The sequence below is a fragment of the Seriola aureovittata genome, chromosome 2, assembly GCF_021018895.1.
Source record: "Seriola aureovittata isolate HTS-2021-v1 ecotype China chromosome 2, ASM2101889v1, whole genome shotgun sequence".
Taxonomy (NCBI): domain Eukaryota; kingdom Metazoa; phylum Chordata; class Actinopteri; order Carangiformes; family Carangidae; genus Seriola; species Seriola aureovittata.
In genome coordinates this window covers 13285490-13312934 of record NC_079365.1, presented here as the reverse complement: position 1 = coordinate 13312934, position 27445 = coordinate 13285490, and the positions used below count along the sequence as shown (strand labels likewise).

The following is a 27445-nucleotide window of genomic DNA, read 5'->3' as shown; positions in this document are numbered from 1 at the left end:
GCAATTACAAATAGTCAGTAATTAAGTGAACTTGTGACATAACAGGTCGGTGGTTCAAATCCTCAATCTGACTGGTGAAAGTGTAAATACTCGGACAAACGTGTTTATATCCAGTCAGCGCCCAAAAGCAAAGAGGACAGTGGTTGTCTGGGTCCATGGCCAGCTCTCATGACGTCAGTGAGAAGTAAATAAAGCTGGAAAGGACATATCTGCATATTATCATATACTTATATAAGTTTTACATGAATTGAGATTGAATGCTTATCCTCACTCTGGAAACATAATTGACCAAATATTTTGTTGTCATGGTATTTTAGGTGTACTGTGATTTACTTGCATTGCTCAAGTGAGAGCTATTAACTACCTCACTCTGTGAAATTTGTGCTTTTATTAGTACACTCATTTCATTGTGAAACTAATGAATGATGCCAATAGTCCAATAAAAGTCCAACATGATTATTATTAACGTCCTAATAAGAATGAATCATTGAGGGCAAAACTTATTTACATTTCACTTTCTCAGAAAAATGTTGCAGCTTCAACGTTAAACAAACTGCATGTGACTTAAAGTAAAGGGGACTGCACCATACACAATATGACTTAAACAAACAGGTACAAAGCTATTCAAAAGCAATTAAAATTAGGTTTGGAGGAGAGAAAATGGATGGACAGACTCATGGGAAAATATTGATGGATTTACAGACGGAAAATAGAGCAGATTTGACAACACCTAAAATCAGATGCCTGGTTTGAAGCGTAAACATGTTTTCACTAATTCTCAGTGACACAAACTCTTTTGCAAAATATCTGTGGTCTTTTCTCAAGAAGCACACTCAGTGGCAGGAGGCCACTACATACAAAACACAAGTAAATCTCACCTGCCCCCTACTGGTCAGATACGTATAATACACTGTGAAAGAGGCAGACGCGTGTACACAGGAATATAAGGTAGGAGGAATGTGTCTTCTTCCATAGTTTTAACAGATGTGATCACTGGTGTGAGCAAATATCTATGGAGCAACTGTATGAACACAAATAATGTCTGGTTTTTTTTTATATTTTAGCATTTGAAATCTTTTGCAAACATGAGATTTATGAAGAGTTCAAACATTTAGTTTCACTCTCATTTGTAAACTTCTACCTTACTTGAGTTATAAGTCACATGCTGAATAAAGTAGTGCAAGATTGTATTGGCTCCACATTAGGCATTATACAACCTGCTGTAAACATTGTGTTACCATGTTATAGCTGCTACCCACTACTGCTCGTCAAGATTCAAAGTGTGATCTTATTTCAAATCAGTAAAGAAATATTCTGTCTTTCTCACTCATCTAAAATAAAAGGATGGAAAGAGGAAACGAAGAAGAGTTCAGAAGTATTGTTCCTCTCTATGGCGGAAGATGGTGCTGACGGGTGAGAGGTAGGCACATATGTAAAAGAGGATCTCTTTTTTTCTCAGTGGTTTTCACGTGTAATATCAAGCAACAGCATTTTGACACAGTTAGATTAACCACCGTGCCACAATACAAACAGCTGCGCTGCGGACCCTGTCTGTGATCTCTCAGAATGGATGCCTTCACTGATGATCCATTTTATGACTACAATTACAGTGAGAGTTTAGAGAATGAAACCTTTGATATTAGTATTCCTCTGAATTGTCACAGCTCACACCTCCGTGGCTTCAACATCTTCCTCCCCACTGCGTATTACCTCATATTTTTCTCAGGCTTTTTGGGAAACCTCTTCGTAATCTCAGTTGTGGGCAGCAAAAGCAGGAGAAGTGGGCGACTGGTGGACACATTTATCGTCAACCTGGCCCTGGCTGACCTCATCTTCGTCCTCACGCTGCCACTTTGGGCCATCTCTGCCAGCCAGGACGGACAGTGGAACTTTGGGGCGGCTGGGAACCTGTTGTGCAAGCTGAGCAGCTACATAATTGCTGTGAACCGCTTCTCCAACATCTTCTTTCTTACCTGCATGAGTGTTGATCGCTACCTGGCTGTGGTGAAGCTGATGGATTCGAGGTACCTGAGGAGCAGTCAGTGCATTCGTGCCACTTGTGCTGCAGTCTGGTTGATCTCCCTGGTGCTCGGCATCCCATCCCTGGTGTACCGAGGAGTGGAGCATTCCCAAGATGGGCTGTCCTGTGTGGAAAATGACAACTCGCCTTTTTTTCTTGTCCTGAGCCTGACCATGGTATTGCTCACCTTTGTCTTTCCAGTGTTAATCATCGGGCTCTGCTATGGCATCATTATCATGCATCTCAACAAGCACTGTGTTACGACTGCCAATCCTCGAACTGAAGCCCGGCGCAGACACTCCCTCAAGATGGTCCTCTCGATTATAGTAGCCTTTGTGGTGTCTTGGCTCCCCTTCAACATTTTCAAAGCCATTATGATTGGCTCGCTGCTCTCGAACGCTGGTCTGAGTTGTGATAACCTGGCATGGCAAAGAAATGGGCTCCTCATCTCCTGCTGCCTGGCCTTCCTCAACAGCTGTGTGAATCCAGCGATTTACTTTTTCCTGGACCATCACTTCAGACGACGCGCCAAGATCCTGTACAAGACCTGCACGGGAAAGCCAAAGCTAGTGCAGAGTCACACCTCATCAGCTTCCTTCACCAATATGGGAACTTCAGAGAGCTTTGGAACTGGTGGGAGAACTCAGCTTCAGATCTTTGAGTAGGAGAAGAAGACAGATTCCTATCTCTAACGTTGAAGGTATTAAACCTATTGTCTCTCGCCCTTTAAGATCTGATCTGTGCAGCAACTTGATAATGAGAGAATTTGTGCATGTTTCACTCTTGATGGGATGTTTCAATATTAAGTGAAACCAAAGATATGGTTTGAAAAAGATTTGTGCTGTACAGTTTTGTTTGTTCACACAGTGCAGATTACAATTAGTACAATAATGTGAATTTCTTTTCTCATATCTTTCCTTTATTCTAATTTTCCATAGATATTGCTTATTATATACTGCTTAAACCAAACCATACCATACGGTACATAAATGCATTAATGTTGATATTCTGTATGTGAGTGTTCACCAATATCTTTTGTTTGTATGAAAATCTTTAACATTTTGAGCAGCATTAGTAGAGTATAAGTGTATAAATATTGTATAAATATACTAGAGTAATCTGGATTATGGATTGTAGAGTAAATTGTTGTTTCTGTTTTATATATATATACACAACGACACAAGGACACACACACACACACATATACATACAATATTATATATATATTATATAACATATATTATATGTTAAATATAATATTATATGTAATATATTGTACATATATATATCAAGGACGTATCAAGGACAAAAATTTAATTATGTTGTATAACATTAAAATGTGCATTGCATGGATGTTTTTTAAAAAATGTATATATTGGTTTCATAAATAAAGTTGCATTTCTAAAATGAAATCATAATAAAAATCATTTTCATTTCATAATTCCCCATACTATTGTGAAGATAATAGGCTGTTAAGTCTATTATTGGTGCTATTTTCAATGATCCAGAACAGGCACTTGTTACATTTGATGCAGTTCTCTAACACAGTACCACCTAGTGTCTGTGATGTGTAAATGCTCAGTTTTAAACAATAAGTGTCAGTTTTAAAGCATTCATTCACAGTTATGCAAAAATGCTCAATATGAATATGAGCCCATTCCTTTGTTGGTGTGTATGATAATGATTATTCAAGGGTTTTTTTCTTTAAAATGTGATTATAATAAGATACAAGAGTAACAGGTTTTTCAATGTGTTGATTAGGCAGAATTTATTTGGATATGTTGTTTGTTTGGACGGCGGCTCTCTTGTGGCACTCACTATTGTAATGTGAGAACAGGACAAAGAAGCCTAATACTGCGTTATGAAAAAATACTCATTGAGCCATTTTTGCCCATCGCTTTGTTGACGAAATCAAACACACACACAAATTGCTTTCTCAAAAATAACAGACAATGACAAAAACAATTGGTGATATTGTTAATCATTTTGACATCACAGACAAAGGACAAATAAAAGACACATAAACACATCATGTAGACTTATGTGAAACTCCATTGTGTGAAATATGAGGTCATTTAGCACTTTCACATGTGACCTTTGCAAAACAAAACAAGAACGCTAAAAGGAACATGAGAATGGGGCACAAGCAAGTAGAAGAAAAATAAACTGCCAACCTACAACCAACCAACACAGACATCTGCAACAGGAAATAACCGCCTTTAGAGTGCAAGGTGATAGAAACACTCACGTGTAATCAGCAAGTGCCTCAACATGAAAAGAGACCCACTGGAAACATTCAGCAAAGGCTCTCAGGCCACAACTTGCCACATGAAACTAAACAAATATGTAAACAACTGACACTTCAGATCTGACATCTGTGATGTCTCCTGAGATGAAGATGGCATTTAAAACATTTGTATGTGCACATATTTTTTCCCTGACCTCTTTTTTTAGGAGCTTGTTAAGTCGCTCAGGTTAAATGTAACTGCTACATATAACTTCTCAGAAATCAAGAGTTTTTATGCGAGTGTTACCAGCAAGTCAGGTTGAAAGTTCAGATGTTCAGTTGTGCCCACTTGTTTTTCAGTCGTACATGTGATATGAATGTGGTGGTTTGTCTTTTGATGAAGTGAGAAAACCAAATTAAGGTGCCAGGGTGTGGGTACAAGGGGTCAGGAATTTCCCCACTCCTGAAAAAGTCATTGGAGGAGCACTGCCACTATTGTTTTCCCACAAAACTGTTTAAAATGTTATTTTTCAGAGCTTTTCAATTTGATGTTTATTTTTTAATCATTAAAAAATTTTGGTGAAAGGCACACTTCCTTTTTTTGCTGCAAGGTACTGGCTCGCAGGACAAAAAAAAAACGACACACAACAACATCAAAAAAAAAAAAAAAAGAGAACAGAGAGCGACACAGTGTCATGCATTTATTTAAACTTGTAAAGATCAATGTTTCAGAAAACAGCCCTGGTCAGGGTCAAAGAAAAGTTGAAAAATGAAACTGTGTGGATTTCCCTAACATTTCACTCATTTTTAAAGGAATCTGTTCTATTTTATCTATTTCATATTTCACATTAATCAATGAATAAGTTCACTTCTCTTTTTGTTTATTGCACAGTTGAACATATTAATGGACTTATGTCCACAAGCTTCACACACACACACACACACACACACACGCACGGAAACACACACCGGGCGTACCAGGCACGGCTGGTCTAAGGTTCACTGAATTACTGCCGTCAACAGCTGTTCACCGAATAATGGAAAATGTTTCACACAGATGAAATGCATAAATGTGGATATACACAGATTAATTTTCGCTTTCACACAGCTTACTGATTTATACTGTATATGCCACTCTGAGAAGCGTAATTCTTACAGTGTGTGCGTTCGACACTAACTGTTGTGGTTTGAGTGTCCTGCCACAAATATTTTCTCCAGTGTTAATCAGTAATGTTAAAGGTCACGCAGATTAAAAATGAAAATGCATGGTGTGTATAGAGTCAATTCATACAGTATTTATAAAGTATTTTATTGATCATGCTTATTAAAATACTGTCAATCTAAAGTGACTGGCATAATTATTTTAAATATCTATTTTTCATACTTTCTGTACACTTTAAATAATGGTGGTGAACACTTTTGCAGATGTTTTTTTTCCATGAAGAAATAAGATACATAATAATTTTACTTACAATGTTTGTCATTGGTTACCCTCAACTCAGTTTGCTTATTTTATTAAATACAGAATCCACATTCTAACCAGGAGAGTAATTGCTGATTATTATATTTTATTTTAATGTAAAAGCGGAATTTGAAATCAAAAAGTTATGAAATAATGTAATTTGTCAAGAATAAATTCTTTTGAATTGAATTACTTGTTGACAGTTATTCTGCCAGTCTGTCACACACAAAATGAAAGGTGAGACCTTGGTAGTCTTATCAGATTTTACCTACGGGTGAGTCAATATGTTACTGTTCATGGTGAGACTACAGACTTGTGATGTTCTCACAGTGCTGTCTGCAGTTCTCTATGCCGGTGAGCCTCTCATAACAAAACCCCAATTTTCAGAATTAAAACAGTCATGCTCCTCGATGCATGAACTTACTTTCAACTTGTAAAATGAGCATGACTAATTCTAACTCTTTAATGGGAAAAAATGAACAATGTCAAAATGACAACAAAAAGTGTATATATATATATATATATATATATATATAAAGCTGCAGATATATTGATGGTATACACTGATATACAGACTTCAGAGATTTTGTCCGTCCAGGATTTTTATCGTCCTTTTACAAATACAAAGTAGAATTAATAAGCAATAAAAATGCATTCATACCCAATTCAACATCCTGAGAGGTTTTGCTGCTGCCGGCATAATCTTTGGTCTGGTTCATGATGATTAAAACTTTAGACAGATATTTTTGCATGACTAAGATTATTGAGCTGGTTTGCCGACTTAATGAATCTTCTATCCACCTACTGCTGTTAGATGTTGTAGCATTTATTATTATCCTGTAACTGTGACTTTATTCTTTTCTTTCTGTCTTTCTTCTTTCTTTTTCTTTTTTTTCTTTTGTACAATTTCTGAATCTGGTCGGTTGTTGAAGCTAAGTAAAAATGATGTGAAAGCTTTTCCCTTTCATATTCATATTATTGTGATTTTTTATGCACAGATGTCACTTACACAAACTTTAGATTCCATGAACAGTATAAACATGCACACACAATGTATTGTCCCATTAGTGATCTCTCTTTTTTCCCACTTTTTCCCAGCTCTAAAAAATAAAAACGTTTTGAATTTAGAGATACAGTAACTTTGCACATTGGTGGCATATTTTAACTTGCCACCACTGAACCACCAACATGCAGTCTGTTCACACAGATCATGCTAATGCTGCAACTCTCAGATCAGATGATTGGCTGTGGTTTCCTTGTTGCTTAAAACTACAGCTCAAGCCAAGTATACATGAGCTACACTTGATCTGTGCAAAGTCGGCTTGATGATAAAAAAATAAATAAAAAAAAGCTCAGGTTGAAGGTTTAAAAGTTATACATTTTAAATGGATGATTCACTTGTGACTGTCCTATGAACAAACCTGACATCTGGTACTTTTGATGACAGTGTCAAGGTTCAGTGTCTCACTACAACAAATTCTCTTGTGCAGGATTAAACATAGGGGCAAGAAATGGTCATGACTTTGGTTTCTACTGAAACTTCCCCATCTGGACACAAATGTCACATGTTGGTGAACCATTGCACAGTTCCCTCTACAACTAAAGCTGCCAAAGATGACAAAGATCTTTAGAACTTCAGAATTTTTGAAAAAAAACAAACACTGAGAGAGATAGGATTTAATGTTAGCCTTAGGTTTTACGATAATAGGTCCAAGCCATAGTAAAAAGGGAAGTACTGATATGAAAATGGACCTTGTTTACCATTACACAATGACTTCATCCTCTGTCAATCAGAAATGTAGAAGAATGTTTAAACCTGAGAGGTATCCAACAGTCTCTCAGAACATTATGTGATTTTAATGAAACTGTTTCATGCATGTTCAACATGCACAGCTCTCCCAAACCGACTAAACTGACTGCCATAGCAAACATGTCTATGTGAGTGAGTGGCCTGGGGTTGTTTGTATTTGTACCGTAGATGTGAGTAATTTGTCTCTTATAATGAGTGTCAATCGTTTTTTTAAAGTCATGTTTGGTGACGTTTCTATATCAGATCTCTTTTTATAGTGATGTGATGCATAGATGACAGACTAGGGGTCATTAGCTTGTCAGACGCTTTGAAAATATATGTTGTTATCATGTACCTGTAGATCTGTAACACAAATAACAAGCGACCCAGATTTGTGCCTGCTTCACTTTGTCAAGATAATAGCTTTATTTCTACTTACATTTGATTTTTAGGACAGAAGTGTGGTTTAGTTATTCGTGATTATTGAGGTTTTAAAAGGATATTATTGCCCTTTGAATTCTGAGAAAATGTATGTTTTGCTTTTGGTGGTAAGTTTACACTGTTGGATCCCTTATCATTTTAGTGAGCAAGTAAGCTACAATTTATTCATGTTTTTTTTATTTCTTTAGTCAAAGTGAGATAATAATTCTTTCATTTTCTTTAACTACTGACACAATTTAAGAGACAAGGTGTTTTGCTCCCTGATGTGTTGGGGGGGGGGGGGGGGGGGAGTTACTGGATTACTGGAGGCGATGTAACGCAGTGCTGACCTCTAGTGTCTGAAACTAAAAGGACACAGTGCAAATCTGGGCTACTAAAAACATGCTGTCCTCTTCAGATATATGTATAAAAAAAAACCTTGGCCACGTTAGAGAAAGTGCTTGACGTCAAATATTGTGAAATAACCAGAAAACCAGCAAACAGGCAGCTCAGACGTACCTGCATCATCTCTGCCCGTAAACCGCCCACACAGCTCTGGAGAAGTGGATGATCTCTGCAGCATTCACAAGCCCATACTAAGCTCGTAACTTCTGTGACTACGGTGACAAATGTAACTTGAAAGTCTTTCACGTGCCTCTAAATGACAATAAAAACACAATGAGCCCTGCAAGGATTGTTTCACATGGTGGCTATTGTTTTACCCTATCAGTCAGTTAATACATTGGCAAAATTCATAACAGCAAGATAACAGAGTGGAGAAATACAAGTAAGACATGAGTCTAAAACAACACCGAGATGAATTCATTAAATGGACAAATTGACTTGTATTGACCACTTTAATCATGATGTTGTCAACTTTCATAACCCGACTTAATAAGTATACCTGTTTATAAATCGCGTGTCGGAAACGCGGTTACCATGGTAAACTCTTGCTGTTGTTAGGAAGTTCGTGTTTTCGACGGCACCTTAACGCACCACAGCATTGCTTTACTTTATTGAGCTGAAAAGATACCCTCTCCAGCAAAAGTTTAGTTTGCGCTTTAAAACGCGAGTTTTAATGTTTGCTCTTCCTCTAGTCCACTCGTTTAGGCCATAGAGACGTAACTCAGCTGTTAAGTGTTGTCTTCTTCAGCTCCTTTGTCAATGTAACAAGAAATAAACTTCCAGCTGAAATCTGGCAGAGCCAATGGAGCTCAGACTGTATGGATGCAGATGAGGCACGATGCTAGCTGGCTAACTAGCTACTAAGGTAAGAGCAAAAAGAATTGGCATTTTAAGTTTTGTTTAACAAACTTTGTGTGCATGTGCGCAGAGGGGTTGGCTATTTAGTGCTATTGAACTTACTGTTCCTTTGAAAATAAGTAACTGCAACCACAGAGTGAAAGTTTTGGGAAAGGCTTACCACTAAAGCGAGTTTAAAGTTTGCTAAACTCCTGAAAGTTGAGGCCCAGCAGCTTTATGAAGCTGACTGAGCGGGTGGATGAAAGGGGTGAAGAAATACCACAATACTTCTTTATTTAGTCACTGTTTTTTTGTTTTGTTACTACCTCTAAGAGATGTTTTACTTGTCATATAGTTCACCTCCTAAGCTGGTCCAGATTTTGGTGAAACCTACCATTTTTCTGTATTGTGTAAATCTACCTGCAGTGGCATATCTACAGTATTCAGATGTACATTGCATTTATGTCATTCTTGGTAGGTTATATCCATCATAGCTTTCCCCATTACTTTTAACTTTAACATGGGGATAAAAACAATGAAACAAAAGATTTTTCAGGTAGTCTATCAATATCAACACTGAACTGTGAGTTTATTCTTTCTTTCCATAATAAGCTTGGGTTTCAAGGACAGTCTCTGTTTTCTTTGTCGACATGTGTCAAACCAAAGTCTAAAGGTACTATAAACTGTATAAAGATACCTGACTGCACTGACCAGCAGAGAAGTAATGAGCTTGCAACATCCTCTTTCAACAGAAAAGCACAGCACTTGAAAGAAATCATATCTGAGAGGAACTATGAAACTCAAGTTGTAGGGGATTTTTGATGCTCTCTTGCTTGCATTCACATTCAGCACTGTTATATATAGTTGAACAGTATACCCATAGTGTATCTTATGCAGTTGACAGATAATTTACAAAATGGTAAATAGGAGACATATGGGAAACCTACGATAATATTTTTTTTCTTATCTTCTTTAATCTTTGTAAAGGTTTTCTTTAATGCAGAAGTTCATTAGTCAGTTTGTAATGTCAGCACATTGAGATATTTCTGCCGTATACACATCCCTTAGCGTTGACCTGCTGTGCATTATAACTTTGTTCAAACTTGCATAACTTTATTTTAAATTAGTATAAAACAGACAGCCTCAGTCTATTCTTCTATTAAATGAATTGGTGCAACAATGAAAAAGTGTTTTGGGTTTGAAAATTTCTCTCATTGTAAACATCTCTAGCTTCAATGAGGAGCTCAAACAAGCTAAAACAGAATACAGATATATATGCAATCAGGAACAATCTGAATTTAAAGCTTCTTAAGAGAAGCTTTAGGTATAAATGTGTCTCTGTGAAATGGTTTTGATGTGTTTAAGCTTGTTCAGTCTCAGCCACAGTCTAGGGCTTGGTCTCAGTTTAGAATAGGCCTTGATTTATATGGTGGTGCACAAACTTATAATTCAGCGGTCCACATCAGACTCGCCACTACTGCACGCTTGCTCATTTGAGATACACACAGTATTCATTTCACATCTTTATTATTCTCAATTAGAGCCTTTAGGCAATACAAAGCTTAAAGTTGGCTGCAGGCAGAGAGAGGTGGGAGGCAGCCCAGCAGCTCCATGAGCTGCTTTGTTTGCCTTTTAAAGCCTCAGGATCTCCAGTACATTAGTGCGACTTTATAGCACTTTTTAATGACACCACCTTGATTTAAGCATCATTATGGCAAAATGATCCATTAGCACCTGGTGGAAGAGGCAAGTTGTAAAATATTGAGAGGAAAATGTGTGATCCCCTGGCAGCTGATGGCTCCACATGCTGGCAGTAGTAGTCTAGCTGTACACTTATAAAAGGACTCAAGAATATTTAAAGAATTTGTTATGCCAGCTGCTGGGTTGCCTACACAAAGCCCTCTCTCTGTCTCTGAGGGACTTCTGGTTTATATGAACTACCCATGACATCCACCAACTGGCTACTTTAACACTGGATGGGTGTTTGTGTTGTACAGGAGTGTAGTGGGAAGTTGCTTAACTAGTCGTCACATCACACATGACATACTTCACAGCACGGTCATACTGAGTACTTTATTGCTAGAGGAAGGTTGTGATATGACTGATTTCCTTCCAGCTCTGAGGTTTCATTTGACAATTCTGTGTCTGAATAGATTTTAAGGTGTGTCTGTGAGCATTTTTCATTTCACTGCTCACTCTTGCTGTTGACATTAGTGTTGGTATGACCTCTTGAGTGGGAGTACTTTCCCATGATCAAAAGAGATTGCTAATCAGTATGACTACACTTCCCTTACATCTACTTTTAGGTTATCAAGTTGTTTGGTGTGCAGCTTGTTTACACAAGGTGCTACTGCTGTTGCTCTTTTGTTCTATTAACCTTACAGGCGCTGGTCAGCAGTAGGTTTTATCCCTCCCTTCAGACCTTCCTTATACTTTCACTCATTTTTCAGTTTATTGGGAACACATAGCTAAAATTAATGCTGTCTAACTCAACAGTCCTGCAGTAAATTCTAACATGCAGCGCCTCATAGGTCGAGACTCCCTTAATGCAATAGCCTGCAGCCTGTCATGCTTGGTTGTGGAAATCTCCTGAAACCCTCCAGTTATAAATATGGCAGTAGTGTGACAAGGCTGGTATTTTGCTATAGGCTGCTAAAACATGCACACTGATCTGTTAATGAGCCAATATTCATGGATAATATCAACCAGGCATTATGTCTTTCTTGTTTCCTGTCTTTGCTTCAGCTTACTGGTAACCAGTACAAGTGCCAGTACAACAATATATGATATTTTACTAGCAAAGAATGATTATTTTCATTATCAAGTTAATCAATTAATCACAAATTTTAAGTATGTAATTTAATTTAATTTATTTGTTTTATTTTAGATAAAAGGATATTCAGTTTACTTTCATCAAAGCCTAGAAAAAACAGATATATCCACATTTAAGAAGCTGGAATCTTTGCCTCGAGTCTGATCTAAACGATTACTTGATTATCAAAGTTGTTGCAGATTAATTTTATGTAGCTCGACAAATTGATTAATCCACAGATCGTTGCAGGTCTACATGCCTGGTATCTGTGAAATGTTCCCACTTATGCTCACACTGTGAAGCCTAAATGTAGAAGCAGAACCAAGTATCTTCAGCTTTTGTCTTGTAGCTGCTTCTCTCTCGGTGCCATGTCATCTGAGATCTGATTCTTGAGTGTCTGGGAATTGTGGGGCCTTTTTTCAGTGTCTGTGCACCAACATTCCTGGAAAGCCAAAATGAATATTGAGATTCAGAATGAATGTGAGCCATGCAGTTACAGAGCAGGTGCTGCCTCTGGGTGTCTGTAAATCATGAGGACTATCCCACCACCATGTGTTTCCTTCTTTTTAGCGGAAACAAAAATGTCAGGCCACAAAAGGGCCTCGGTACAGGCATTCTGGACACAGATAGAGAAATGGTGAAGTTTCAGAAGCTATATGAAAATATAAGATAGTGAATTAGTAAATTCTTAATTGGTTATCCATTTGCCTCTGCGTCTTAAACAGCCAGGAGATGGCAGTAGTCATGCACTGGCCAGTTATTTGATCTTTGAACACGCAGAGCTGAACTGTCACAGTAGTTACCATTGATTTATGGTGGTCATCGTGAGAAAAAAGTAATCCAAGACTGAGACAGTCATTAACAACCAAGTCATAGAGTAATCTGTAATCAGTGATGAAAGCGCTATGAGATGATGTTTGACTTGATATATTTATGCTTAAACCTTAGACATTTTGGAAAATGTCCCATATACCTGCACCCATACATCTCATAGTTAAACAGATTCTTTGACTGCTGAAGTTTGTTGTTGTTGTAAAATCATGTCGATAAACTGACCAGAGCAGCAACTGATGAATAGTTTCATTATTGACTGATCTGTCAAATCAATGTATTGTCCGGTGTATGAAATGTTTGAACTTTCTTCAAAAAGAAACGCCCATCAAAAGAGCAGGAGGTGAAATCCTACCACCTGCTTTTTTGGTCCAAAAAGACATTCATCTTATTATCTTATTTGACAAAGAAAAGCAGCAAATCTTCATATTTGAAAAACTGAGACAAGTTTTTTCATTTTTGCTTGAAAAATTACCAAAATTGTTGTCATGCTTTTCCTCCTTTTTTTTTTTCTTTTCTTTTAAATATACTGTATATTGCATTAGTGCTTTTGTAAGGGGACAGATGCTTCGTTCAGGTTGCCACCACCAATTTATTAGTATACTGATAAGGAAGTAAAGTGAGGCATAATTTCTCAGTGTCTTGGCCATTGTTGTTGACACAGTTTCAAACTCAGACGGGAGTGCTGAGTTATATGATACTGACTCAAGCGTTCAGCCCTCTCTGTTCAAGGCCACTCCTCTTCAGCAGGCACCACTTTGTTAGTGGGCGAGTCTCTCATTCCTGTCCAGACTCCACACAGCTTGGGCTTTGTGCATTTCCATTCAAGTCGGGAATTCTAAGGGACAATTTTCAGTCTTCAGATTTTTACAGTTTTTTACCAAGTTTCTCATAAAGTAAGTAGATTTTTCATATGTTGTCCATCTGGCAGTTTCATGTTCTGTATGCCTTTTTTAATTCATCCTCTGGCTAAATCCATGTGGATGAATGTGGAATGGTTGTCATGGTGTTAATAGTATTTTTTGAGAAAATAATTTGTATTGACACAGTCATGGTTTTACCCACACTGTTTCTTAACGCCTTCAAAACAGGGACAACTCCTGTTTTTGTATGTGTGTTTGATTTTTTAAAAACCCTTTCCCATAAGAAATGCCTGTAATTAGAAATATCGTTTTAGTGGATGTAATAATCTATTAAAAAAAAAGGAAAATAGTTACAAAATATAATGTGCAAAAGAAATGTCTCTATACAGGTAAAACACAACAGACACAACAATAATCAGAAATATGCGGGGGGCCTGCTTGGTGATCCTGCACATCTACTGTGCATCAAACTACTTTAGTAGTTTCCGTTCCCTCCCTATAACACTCCAGACGTGCGGTGGAGGGATGAGAGTCCGCAGGATTTTCAGGGGATTTCAGTGATTAGCTCACGATAAAGCCCCTAAGGGAAACTAAAAACACTCCAGGACATACGATTCGACACCCCAACTTTTCAAGTACACCATGTCTTTGATATATTAAGTACTATATTAGATCATCATACTTGTGGCTATTTGAATATGGCTCTGGGAACATGTGAAAAGTATATCTATATTTTCACATTTTATATATAATTTGTCCATTAATCAAAAAAAATATTCAATGATGAATCAATAATGAAAATTGTTAGCTGTGGCCGTTTCTGATTTTTGCTGTCATCCAAGTGATCACTGTTGTGATCCTCACACAATAACTGTTGCTTGTAATTTTATAGTGTGTAGATACACAATAAAATATCCTGTGGCTGAGTTGATATTTGTTGACCCACTGACTAACATGCAAATCTACACCTTCCAAATTGTACCTGGTAAAGAGTTGTTGTAGTAGTTAATAATTTATATTTGAGGTGTTGTTTCTATGTGCTGAGTTTTGTAAGCACAGCAGTCAGATATCCGTGGGAGGTGGGAACTGTCCAGTCACAGTCATATGATGTGTGGAGGATGTTTCAAGTTTATGTCATATTCAGGATGCTGATGTTCCTGGATGTCACCCTGTAGCTCGAACAACATCATGGTAATTGTTTGTTGTAGCTTATGACTTAAACTCAACTAGTTGTTCTTAAAAACAATAACTGGTGAGAAGTTTCCTACCACTAGCTGAGGCAAACGTCCATGTGTGTTGGAGTGCAACCACCGCCACATTCCTGTATTCTCATAGTTAATAATCGAACCAACAAGCCTCACAGTTTTTATTTGACACCAGTTGTATATATGGCTCATGTGTCCTGAGCCACTCATCCAAAGGAGATAACAGGAATGATATGACATCAAAGACTAATAAACATGGTGTCACAGGAAACTCCCTAGACTTGGTAACATGTATGTGTACTCATGATGTGGGAGACTATGACTACACCTGACTGTGGTGTCAAGAAGGCACGTAACACTTGAATCACTGAATCAACAGGTCACAAGATTACGTCATGGGCCGTCTGTTTGGACTTAGACTTGCTTTTCTTTGTAGCCTAATGACTAGTTGCTTGTTATCGTACTTACACATTCAGGTGTGTTTTTTATGTTTCCTTTCCTCGTGATTTGACTCCCAAAAGGCTGTGAGCTTCAAACTGTGCTGCTTTCTGGGATGAATTGTCAGAGTTTGAATCAGTCCTGATATGAAATTTTGGTGTTTATCAAACTTTGTCACAAATGATCAGCCGTCGTTGTCACTTTCACAATAGGATTGATTCATTGAAATGGCCTCCACATGAAACAAAATATCCTTGACTTGACTGATTGTGAAATACATGTTGATGTAGACTTGAAAAAAGCTTATAATATAGTGATGGCTCCTAAAACTGAAATCATACTTTACAGGACATGGTGATGATCAACATTATCCTTTGTCTCCACTGAAGAACTGCTACAGGAAGTCGATCTACTGATATGGAAGGCAACGGAGAGATGAGTGACACCGACAGTGGCATCATCCTTCATTCAGGTAAAACACTTTTTATGTATCACTCAGACCTTTTTGAAATATGTCACATGATCTAAAGTGTCTCTACTAATGCCTCTACAACATAACCGTTACATTTGATCATAAAGGCTGAATTTCAAATTAAATTCTCCACTCAGCACAAAACAACTTGATGGACCAGACATGCTCCACAAAACGGGTGTAATTACATAAAATCACTGTAGCTCATTGCAGCAAGGCTTGTTGCTTGACTGCAGTAAATGTTAAACATTAGAAATCTACATCAGCCACAATGTCCAGCATCATGAGAACTGAAACTGAAAAACCTGGGCTGTTGATTTTCTTTGGTTGGTTGCCCAAATGTGTCTGAGAAACACTGGGCAGCTTTACTGAATTGCTTTAGTTAATGTGAAAACAGAAAAGTGGATTTAAGTCGAGCCTCATTTCAGAAGTTCGAGCAGTTTCTTATCAAAATGTTCTTTGACTGTTCAAACCTAAATAAAGAGTTTGACAAATTGGTGTGAGAACCAACACCCTTGATTTAAAGTACATATTTGTTTAAAAACAAAACGCTGAGCCAGTAGGGTTTTGCTGAAAGCCTAAATCATTGTTGAAACTCAGCACACACATTACGGTAATCTTATCGCTGCACCTGCTTTTCAAATGACCTCAAACAGAAGACAAATAAGAAATCTCCAATTAATTCAAAACATAGATTATTATTGTTTATGACAAATGTAATGCAATGTATACCCATATGCAAACAAAACACAAGATTATCAGAATGGGTGTGTCACAAACAATTTGGTTTATTGACTATTTTAGGCTCAGTTACCAGTCACATGACAGAGCTGTCACTCCTTCTAACTAACCATCATTTATATCTGACAAAACATAAATTTCCTTCTGACACATTTCACATCTTTTATCGGCTGGAGTGAGGTCGCACTTGTGATAATATTTAGCAAAATGACATCCTTTCAGAGCATAACACAATCCTAGAAGATTACCTGGAGTAAATAAGTGCTGTTATGATTCTCTTGGCAGCAGAGGTCTCAATCATGTCCGCAATATAATAATCTACTTTCTTAAATCAATTCCAGCACACACCAAATTTAATTTGTCTTAGGTTGTACTTCCAGCCAGCTGAAAACAAGCGAAAGTCATCTACTTTGTTAAAGAAAACAACTTGTCATGTGAAAGCTCAGGGACTATTGCATGTGGTCCACTGTGACTTGCTGCCAGATTAGTCACTGCATCCTTGACCACATGAGGATGTTAAAAAAAATGATGGGTTGTCTAATTTTTTAAGCCAAAATACTAAAATGTATGTTGTTCCAGATTCTCGGTAGTGAGAATTTGCTGGTTTTCCTAGTCTGCAGTTATAATAAACTAAAATGTCTTTTGGTTTTGGACGATTGTTTGGCCAAAGCAAATGTCAACTTAGCTTTTGGAAAATTGTGAGGGGCACTTTTTTTGTGACATTTTAGACATAATGATTACTCAATTAAACACAAAATAATTCACAGATTATTCAATAACAAAAATAATATTTAATTGCAACCTTACTGAATATGTTATTCTTTGTATTTAGGTATTTTAGGATTGCTGCAATCATCTTCATTAAAGGCAGTCACAAAATGTGGTCGTCTGACCTCTGCCAAGGCTGATATCAAGCAACGTACACCAGACTTCACAGAAAAAAAAATCAAATTCTTAGTAAATGATCTGGATCTGCCCTAAAATTTAATGGGTTCTTCCCTGCCCCATCCCTCCACCAAGTTTGGCACAAATCGGTTCTGTCCTTTTTGCGTAATCCCACTGACAAATGGGTGAAAATATTACCTCCTCTGCAGAGGTAAAAATACAATAGAATTAACAGGAACTTTGCCAGTCGTGTTTTGCTGCGACTAGTAGTGTCTACTGATTAGTTATGGCCTCGCTGACATTCCTTGCGCCCTAATTGAGCCACGTGACGTCTGCCCTATACAATGAGAAAGTGTCTATCGACAAAGAATGGGGGGATTGTCCCTGTAGGAAGAGGAATTTTTTGCTCCATTGTAGTGCTGTCACACTTCTTTCCTGTCGCACCTCAGATGTTTGTCAGTACCTGCAGGGATTCTGTTAATAATCTCTGAAGGTATGTGGTGCTCAATGCATTTTGCCTGAAGCTGCTCCCACGGCTCTGAGTCTAATCTGATGTCATTAGTCACCCAGGCTACAGACAGCACCAGTCGAACACTCACACAATTTTTGTAATTACAATGATCTTGAAACTCACTCTGCAGTTTCAGTGTGACTGATGAAAACAAAGATAAAAACAAATTCTTCTGACTGAATTTAACCATTGTGTTGGCCAGAGTGGCCTCGGGAGTTAATCTTAATGTAATTAAAATATGGGGGTTCATGGTGTTAATATACATTCTTGGAAAAATTATGAGGAATATAAGGCAACAAATACACATTTAGAAAATAAAGATTAAAACACACAAGGTTAAGAAGATGGTAAACAGTCTGAACTAAGTGTTAGTGTGAGAGTGTTAAGTATTTTTTATTTTCTTTACCACTGGCATTTTATAACCTGCACAACTAATGTATTGGTCAAGCAGGAAATGGGACCATTCACCGTAAAACAAATAAATATAGTTGCAGCAACATGAGCTAAAATATGTCCTAAAATGATGTACATGTACAGGCATCAATGAATTTATATATTAAAATATTGCTTTTTCCTGCAAGTAACTTTTGTTTTCAGTGTTAACAAATTCATTCATTCATTAGTGACTGAAACAATATATATGTACTGTATATATGTATATATATATATTTATCTATGTATGATTGCCTCTTAAGTGGTAGGATTTACTGCTTTTCTCTGTTTTATGTCATTGTAAATTAATTATCAGTGGGGTTTTGGACTACTCGTCAGGCTAAAAAGGCTTCTCAGCAGACATCTTTTTGGGTTCTTGGAACTTGTGATAGGCACTCTGTATATTATTGCATTTTAAATTACTTTTATAGACTAAATAAATCAATTAACCAAAATAAAATGATCAATTAATTGATGAATGTAATCACTAGTTGCAGGTCTAATTTGCTTTTACTGATCTTTATTTAACTGAAATGTGCAACTGCATATCTTGGCTTCATATGGTCATTTCTAACTTCAACTTTTCTAACTTTAACTTCACCTACTTATGTTCTTGTGTGTTGAGTGTTGATTGAAGAAATATATAACAGCCACACTTGAGTCGCATAATCTCAGACGAGTGCATTTTCTTCTTTCCTGTTGCATGACACAGGCTGTGACAGCCCAATGACGCATACGAAGGATGTGACCACACACACACGAGCCATGAAGCTCAAACACCAGGATCTCCAAAACAGACTGGAGATCTGCTTACTGGAGCTGAAGAAACTCTGCATCCGTGAAGCTGTAAGTAAAAGTGATCTACAAAACAACAGGTCAACAGACTAAAACCTAATGAGGCTGCATAAAATTACATTAAATGCATATCACAGAACAAATCATGATGATCTACGTTCATTAAAATCTTTATAAACGTGTTAGTAGACCTAGTTAACGTAAACGTCAAGACAGTTGTAGCATCATTATGCAAGCTGTGACAAGGTGCACTCACCATATTGCCATATTGCAGATGATTAAGCAGCTTTTAGAAAGGATTAAATAGGTGGGGTAGTTTAGTGCAGGATGTGTGATGACACATTTTACTGCAAGTTAACAAAGTAACCTGAAAGAGGGACATTTCAAATGTGTTCTGCCATGTCCACACTAATGTGCATGAAATAGGAAATGGTGTTTGTGCCTAAAGTTCTCACTTGCATTTTCAGATTATTTTGAATCTCCTTTCATTGAGTGCACACAGGCCACTTGACCTGGCAAATTACCAGCACAGATCACAGCACAATCATAGGTTGCAGTTTTTAAGCGCTCAATTTTCACACCAGTACAAGACAAGATTTTAAAACTCTCTAAACAGCAGATTCAGGATGGTTGTTAAAAACCGTGTCTGTCTGTGCAGGAAAGACCCAAAATGTCTGCATTAACTTCAACATGGACTTCATGTCACAGTGGTTAATATCCAGTCAGGAGCTCCACTGAGAGGAAACAACAGGTCTTTTAATATAACCTCCTCTCCTTTGTGACATTATTATTTTGGCTTTACCATTAAGCAGAATACAAACATCATCCCCTTCATTTCAGATACAGTCTGTAGTGAAATTAGAACACGCCATGTGGCTGCAGTGAGATTTCTTTTTTCATGTATCGCAGCTTTTGAAAAGGTATACTGGTGGTTCGGTCGGCCAAAGCAATGCTCCCATAACAGCCTGGTTTTGAATTCAGCATGAGACTTTTATCACATGTCATCCCTTTCATTTTCAATCTTTTATGCCCCTCTCTCTTTCCGTACTGTGAACTATCAAATTAAGGTTCAGTAAGTCATTTCAGAGCTGGACACACACTCACATTTTGAGTATTGCTGCCATGCGTGGTTGCTCCAGGGTAAAATCCCAGGACTGATCATTCTTTCCTGTTGACACTCGGGCTGGGCACTCCTGTTGGGACATGCTTAGGTGAACTAATGGGAGACATGGTGCCTCTCCCTTCTCTCAGTGACAAAAGAACAAGTAAACTCACCGGTTGCTATTACGTTTTTTTGTCTGTAAAGGTGGCTGTCTAGGAGTGACTCAAAGTGACAGTTTCTTTATGTCTGTTCCATAATGAAATCAGTAACATGCGTTGTCATGGCCTGAGTTTGATTTGGACATGGATATGTGTTACAGTGAGAAAGTGAGACCGAAAGAATGTGTTGTGAAATGAAATCTCACAGAATTGTGCAACAGATTCCCTGAACCTGTTTGCCTCAACATGTAAGGAGGGCAAAGATACTTGTACATCATTTCAAAACTGCCACAGATATGTTTGAATAGACTCTGGAGAGATGTGCTTGTCTTTATTTGAACAACTAAACTGATAGGATTTATCAGTGTTGATTTATAAGATGTCTGTATATTGATTAACTGTGAAAAATAAGCCTTTAGTCATTTCCAAATATTGCTTTGTGTGTGAATTTTTGTCTGTGTTGTTTAGGAGTTGACAGGACAGCTGTCAGATGATTACCCTCTCCTGCCTGGAGAGAAGCCTCCACAGATTCGCAGACGTATTGGAGCTGCTTTCAAACTGGATGCACAAAGTATCCCCCGGGTAGCAGAGGTACAAGCAGCATTTCAAGACTGCATAATGGATTAATATTATTTTTCAACAATGCATAAAGCTCAAGGATACAGATTGTTTCCAGAGTAACATTGTTGTCTCTATATATTCCCCTGTCACACCCTTTTTTCCAGGAGTCAGAGCTGAGTTTAGTGGATGCTGAGTTGGCTCTTCAGATGAAAATATTTGAGGCAGCGCGCAAGCTCTTCGAGGAGGATCACCTGAGTAAGGCTGTTAAAAAGAGCCGTTTTAAGCAGTGCAAGAGAGAGGAGAAGAAACTCAAACAGCTACAAGAGACGGCCTTTCAACTGCGACTAGAGCACGGCCAATCATCACCACTCCCTGCTTTTAATATTACACAACAAGGTGAGAGACGCCTGGCCGGACTAGATGATACTATACTATAATCTTCAGTGCAGGGTATAAATTGATTTTCACTTCATAATATCTTAATAGAGCAGTCCTTGACTTTTCATGTGTCATTTTATATTTCACATATGAATCAAAACATTTAGTCTGTTTCTGTTTTGGTTTCCAGATCTGGGTACATCTGATGACAGCTCCCTGTCTGATTCTGTAGTGCAAGATGAAGGTAAGACTTGGCCTTGCCTAGTTTCTACCAGTGTAACAGCAGCTTTTGTTTACAGGCCAATGTTGATGAAAGCAAATCTATGACTTTTGAAAGCTGGATAGTATTTGTCAGCTGACCAGTTAACCATAAAGCGGGGCAATGTGAGCAGAGTCCAGTAAGTATTTATCTTGAATGCCTCAGTGCTCACAGTCTCTCTGCATGAAAGTATCTACCTAAAAGTTTCAGAAGAAGTCTGTTGAGGCGATGCATGACGCAGGTATTGACACTGAATAATCATATTATACACTGTATAATTTCTGTTTTTTCTAGAAGTGACAAGCCAGTCATCACAGCCGTCCTCAGGACTCCCCTATTCAGTAGAGACGGATGCTCCCCAGCCTCCCCCTGTGTCCTCACAGTCCTCCTTAGATGGCTCCTTCATGTCTCCGTCTGTGGCTCCACTGACCCCGAGTCAGTCTCCACACCCAAGCCTCGACTCAAACCCAGAATTCGACGCTCCTCCCATCCAACACTCCCCGTGGACAGAGTCGAGTCTGGACCAACCTTACCAGAAGAGCAAGAAATCACGCTCTTCCATCAAGACGAGGTAACACAGGCCATTCATCGCAACTCCTTTCCTGTTCATCGACTTTTTAGTATTGGAGAAGCAAAATGTGACCTTTAGTACTTGGAGGGTAGTAAGCTTTGTGAAAAGCAGATCTTGAAAGGATGCTGGGAGGTGAAAAAGATAATGCTCAGTTATATTCATTGTAGTGGGTCCATAGACACTGCATGGGTACGAGTGGATTTGTTTACCTGGGCTGCTGTGTAACCTCATTGATGTTCCCAGTGCGTAGCGGTTGTTGTTAGTGGAGACAACATGGAGCAGATTGAAGAAACACTTCTTTTCTTTCCAGTAATAATGGTTTCTGAAATACTTCATCAGTTTAAGCCTCATCTTCACTGTCATTGTTCCTGCCCTAAATCACAATGTAGAGAGTGTTCATGAATGTGCAACACTGCCATCTGCTTTTGCACTGGTGCTATAACAGTCAGTGTAATAGATCAGTGTTGTGCACATCTACATTCAATCACTAATGAGTTTAGACTGCAGTATGTCAGAGGTAGTAATACAACAGTAACTTTGGAATATGTTAAAATTGTTTCAATTTATTATCATTGTAATTTTCACCATTGATGTTTGTCATCAAGAACAAAGAGCAATTTCTGGTTTTATTTTAAGCATTTTATTTATTTATTTATTTTATTTATTTTGTGTGTATATATAAACACAAATTGAGAAACAAAATATACCATATTTCACGTGCTACCTATTTGTGTGTTCAGCAGTCCAGCCAAAGCTGAACTGTTGCCACCGTTGGAGGCTTGCTTAGCAAACTCATCTCTGCCACTGCAACTTTCCCATCTGAGGCTGAGCCGCACCCAGTCGAACAGCACACCCTCCACACCAGAGATGCGTGTGCACAGACAACTCTCCCTCAGGTAACCACACCTACATCCACAGTGCTTTGTGTTAGAAGCTGCAAACCTTTGTTGTACATGTAATTTAGTTCTGGTCACAGTGATATCATTTAGTTTCACACATTCAATTATTTTAAGAAATCAGAGACTGTGAGATGGACATAATTAGAAGTTGTTCAGTCTCTTTGCTTAGTAGCCTTGTTGATATAGTTGATATAGAACATTCTTGTGATTTGCACAGGTTGTCCAACCCTGAATCTTCATTTGAAAAGGACCGCGGCCGCACCAGAGGTCCACGGAGGCGACTGACAGAATACACAGTGACTTTACCAGAGACCACTCCCCCTACAGTGAACTATGGAAGCCATGCTAGCTCTGAGGATAGCAACTCCGAACACTCGTTTACATCTTACAATAGCTCCCCGTGTCAGGAGTTGCACTGTGATTTGCCCAGACAGTATCAGCCTGCATTCCCGCACTCTAGCCCAGTTGGCAGCTATGGACCTCAAGCCTTCCCACGTACTGGCTTTTACCATAATTCCAGGCACCAGCCCAGCCCCACTACCCACAAAGCCTATTACAATGAAATGTATTGCCCACCTGATATGGACGTGACACGGAGCTATTACGCCCAGCAGGCTCCCTGTCCTTCCAACAGATATGACTATTGGTATAATGATCCTGCTGTGCCCCACCAGAGAGCACAGAGGCCTTTACCTCCTGATATCAGACTCTCCCCGACCCCAACTCTATGGGAACACCCACATTACTGCTCCAGCGGTGTCCCACGACAAATGGTGAATGAACAGCTCAAGTCCTGGCATCGGCGCAGTCAGCTGAAATCCCCTAGGTCCCGTTCTCTTGACCGACAGGGAGCAGTCAGAGTGAAAAACATGTCAGCTCGGGAGTCGCCCTGCTTCCAAAATCAAAAGTACCATGAACAGGTAAGCACACTAAACATTCAGTCTGGCAGCAAAGATGACCAACACTTTGTCAGCCAGAAATACTGCAAAAGGGAGAGATAAGCAGTTAATTATTTTTATGTGTTATTTGTCACAATTTTTCTCATCACGTCTTCACAATATGCTGCCCAAAGAGACTTTTTACTGAGATTAATAGTACATGGAAATTACAGATTGTTACATGCAAAAGTTGAGGGGAAATTTAGAATTAAATTTAGTTGGATATGCTATTTCAGGTTTCTCGATAGACCTGATAGATGGGTGTTTTTAAGTATGTAATAGATGTGAAAAGGACATTGATTTTAAACACACATAGATAAGAAACGTGCATTGTGTTTTAATATTTGAAGTTTATAAGGATACAGACAGCAGGTTTGCATGCACCGTGATAATCTGACTTTAAATTGATCAAGGCAGTACTGCAAATGTTCAGGGATACCATGTTAACACCACTGCACACACAGTTCAGATAACACATTTAGATTTCTGTTCATTGTTTCCATTTACTTAGACATGTAAACACTTTTCCTCTGTCTCATTCATGTTTTTAAATACAAGCTTGTCTCTTAAAAAGTCACAGAGAAAATGTTGGATGCAGTAGATATGGGTTTTTGTTGATTTAGTTTGTTTACAATAATGGAAAAGTGCTAAATATACAGAGATATAAACCACCATTACTTAAAGTGAGTATGAGTATAAGCTGCAGTTACTTTTGAATATTACCAAATCAACTGCGTGTAATTACACTGAGACTATTTGTTTTTACTGATTGATTGACTCATGATTCTTTTCTGTTGCTGACCCTTAGGTTATCCAAAGAAGGGCTCTCCAAAGAGCTGCAGATGACACACAAGGGCACTGGGTTGTAGATGATGGCTCTCACTACATAAGTCAAGTGTGAACAGGTGAAACTCAGACACTAAACTGAACATTTTCACTCAAAGGCTGCAACTGGATCAATTCCTAGTAAACCAAAGCAAAATAGTCAGGAAGTCAAGTTGGATTAACGGTTTACGCCTCAAACTTTTTTCAGGAAAGCTCACATCATCGTGTTTATCTGCCAGCCTGTGTTTGGGCATACAGCGGGAGGATTCATTCAAATTCAATCCAGTACAACAACACAAACTGCAGCCTTCAAAGTTTCTTTAAAGTTGAACCGACTCCTCTCTGTCACACTGAGTATAGCTGATTTCAGAGCAGCTGTATTGGCTTTGGAGTAGAACTGTAAAGTTTGTCTCTTGTTTTCATCCAGTCTCTGTACATTGCTCTGTAATAACAGTTTCAAATTAAGCATTGAACTTACTGCTTGGTAAATGTTATGAATTGAAAAGGTGATAAATGCTCTTTATTAGTGAGTGCTGTTTCAACCTTCGACTGTTCTGTGCAAATGAGGTGTGCAAGTCTGACACCATGAAATCATCTGCCAGCTCGATACTGGTTATTCAGTGAATCAAAATCAGAGATAATCATCCCACAGATTTTTGTGTTATTAAATACAGGGTTTTGTCCATATGTAAAGCAGTCACAAATGGTTGAGGATAGCTGGAGGTCTTACACAAGAATAACCACTAAATTTTCCCATTGTAGTTAGATTATGACAAATGTGAATGTTTTAAGAATAACTCAAGGTCATTGCTGAAGTTAATCTCAGATGAATTATGATTTTGTTCAGACAACTGTAAAATAGTCATGTAGACTGCTTTATGTATACTTAACTTGGTCTTATCACGTCTTGCTGCATTAGATGTGGCTATCTGCAGCCAAAAACGCATAATGTTGAATATGAGAAAATCACGAATGAGAAGTTCACTTTTTGCAGTTTGTTAGTTTGGGAATAAAATGCTTTTCAACTAGTCTTATGAAGGACATAAATCAATTGTAAAATAATGTAAATGAGCAACATATCCCTTTTTTTAAAATACATTTTGTTTGTAATGTTACTTTGATAGAGTCACCATGTTAATGAACTTGAGCTGCTTAAATTTAAGTCCAAGGTTTGTCCTCTTTGTCGTGTACTTTTGGGGTCAATTTTGTCCTTTTTTATACTTACATGTGTCTGTGGCTGTGCCAGTTAACTTGAATTTGTAACTGATTTAATCAACCAGTTGAAACTAGATACTAATTTACTCACATGAGATATAAAGTAGCTAATTAAGACGAGATCAGAGTTTTGATGCTTGGCAGCTATTAATGTGTCAAATATAAATTTAAATGACCTGAACTTTAACTGTATCTTCTTCAGTGTCTCACAAAGTGTTTGAGACAGCAGATCACTACACACTAACCACAAGCAGAACCTACGTCTCTCAACCAAATAAGATTTTATTGTCAAGAATTAGATTTAATTACCACATATTCAGGCTACACCTACACAGTGACTGGTCTCTCTCAGTGATCTATTTATGTGTTAATTTATTGTCATTTGCACCATTGGACCCATGGAAAGTCAGACTTGAAATGAAAGAAGACATGGACCTGAGTTTGCAAAATCAAGCAGCAGTAAAGACTGTCTAGTTATATATATATATATATATATATAACAGACCACAATCATGTTACCTTGTGTGCCGTGTGCCTTTTTTTTTTTACTGTCTTCTATTTATCAGTTACTGTAGTTTAAGTGGACCTAATAATGTGTTACATTGTTGTTTTAAAAAAAAAAATCTGTGAAAATGTTTCTCCTGTGGAAGTAAATAAAGAATAATGTTGCAAATTGCTGAGTTTCATTTACTCGCATCCTGCCCTGTTATTCCAGTGTTATAGGCCTTTTTCCTCGCACACATTTTTACATTTCAGAGCAGGAAACGCACAGGAATGAACAGTAAATTGAATGACAGCTGAGTACCATTTAGCTGCTGTAGTTTCAGATCAGAGCCATTATTAATGTTATTAGTAACACCTGAGAGTTGTGTGCTTCAAGGTTGTTATTTATTAAAGGGAAATGCTTAAGGGAAATGAGGTAATTATATTATAATGTGTTGTTTTGGGCACAGGTTTCACAGAGAGCAAAGGGGTTCAGAAAATGTTTGATGTATTGGTACTTTAAACTGTAATGCAATCTTCAGACAGACAATTTTCAAACAGCATATTATGGCATACTCTTTAGGACATCTTTGACATGTAATATGTGCTGTATGACATTATTTTGCTCTGAAACCTTACATTAGTCTCTGTGATTCTACCCACTGTTTTGTATGTGAGAGGTACAAAGTGTATGAACCCTACTTCAGAAAACCATCACTATGCATGCTCTCACAGTGTGTGGAGCAGTTTTACGAAAATGGCACAAGTGTAAGTCTTTTATCAGCGTAGGCAGCCATCTGTCACAACAAGCTGTGAGAACACAGGCTTTCATCCAACCGCTTATTTTCCCTCATTCTCTGCTATGTTGATCTCCACGCACCAGCCTCTTTTCCGTTTTTGTGACTTTCACT

General features: G+C 38.0%; 2 protein-coding genes across 6 annotated transcripts; both read left to right on the top strand.

The window, feature by feature from the left end:
- The first annotated feature begins 1485 nt into the window (after positions 1–1485).
- Positions 1486–3318, top strand: gpr25 (G protein-coupled receptor 25). The gene has a single exon (XM_056401605.1). It carries the CDS (start codon positions 1567–1569, stop codon positions 2683–2685), a length of 1119 nt encoding a protein of 372 aa, XP_056257580.1. The 5' UTR covers positions 1486–1566; the 3' UTR covers positions 2686–3318.
- Positions 3319–8927: 5609 nt separating this feature from the next.
- On the top strand, positions 8928–26718 carry inavab (innate immunity activator b). 5 transcript variants are annotated; one of them, XM_056364772.1, is made up of 11 exons: positions 8929–9188; positions 15658–15781; positions 19063–19196; positions 20874–20996; positions 21131–21362; positions 21535–21588; positions 21898–22174; positions 22915–23070; positions 23291–23993; positions 24820–24916; positions 25045–26718. In XM_056364772.1, exons 2-10 carry the CDS (start codon positions 15727–15729, stop codon positions 24910–24912), a joined length of 1827 nt encoding a protein of 608 aa, XP_056220747.1. In that variant the 5' UTR covers positions 8929–9188; positions 15658–15726; the 3' UTR covers positions 24913–24916; positions 25045–26718. The 5 variants fall into 5 exon arrangements, with proteins under 5 accessions (XP_056220757.1, XP_056220747.1, XP_056220725.1 ...); XM_056364782.1 differs by having other exon boundaries at positions 8928–9188; positions 22918–23070; positions 24820–26718; XM_056364750.1 differs by having other exon boundaries at positions 24820–26718.
- Positions 26719–27445: the final 727 nt, after the last annotated feature.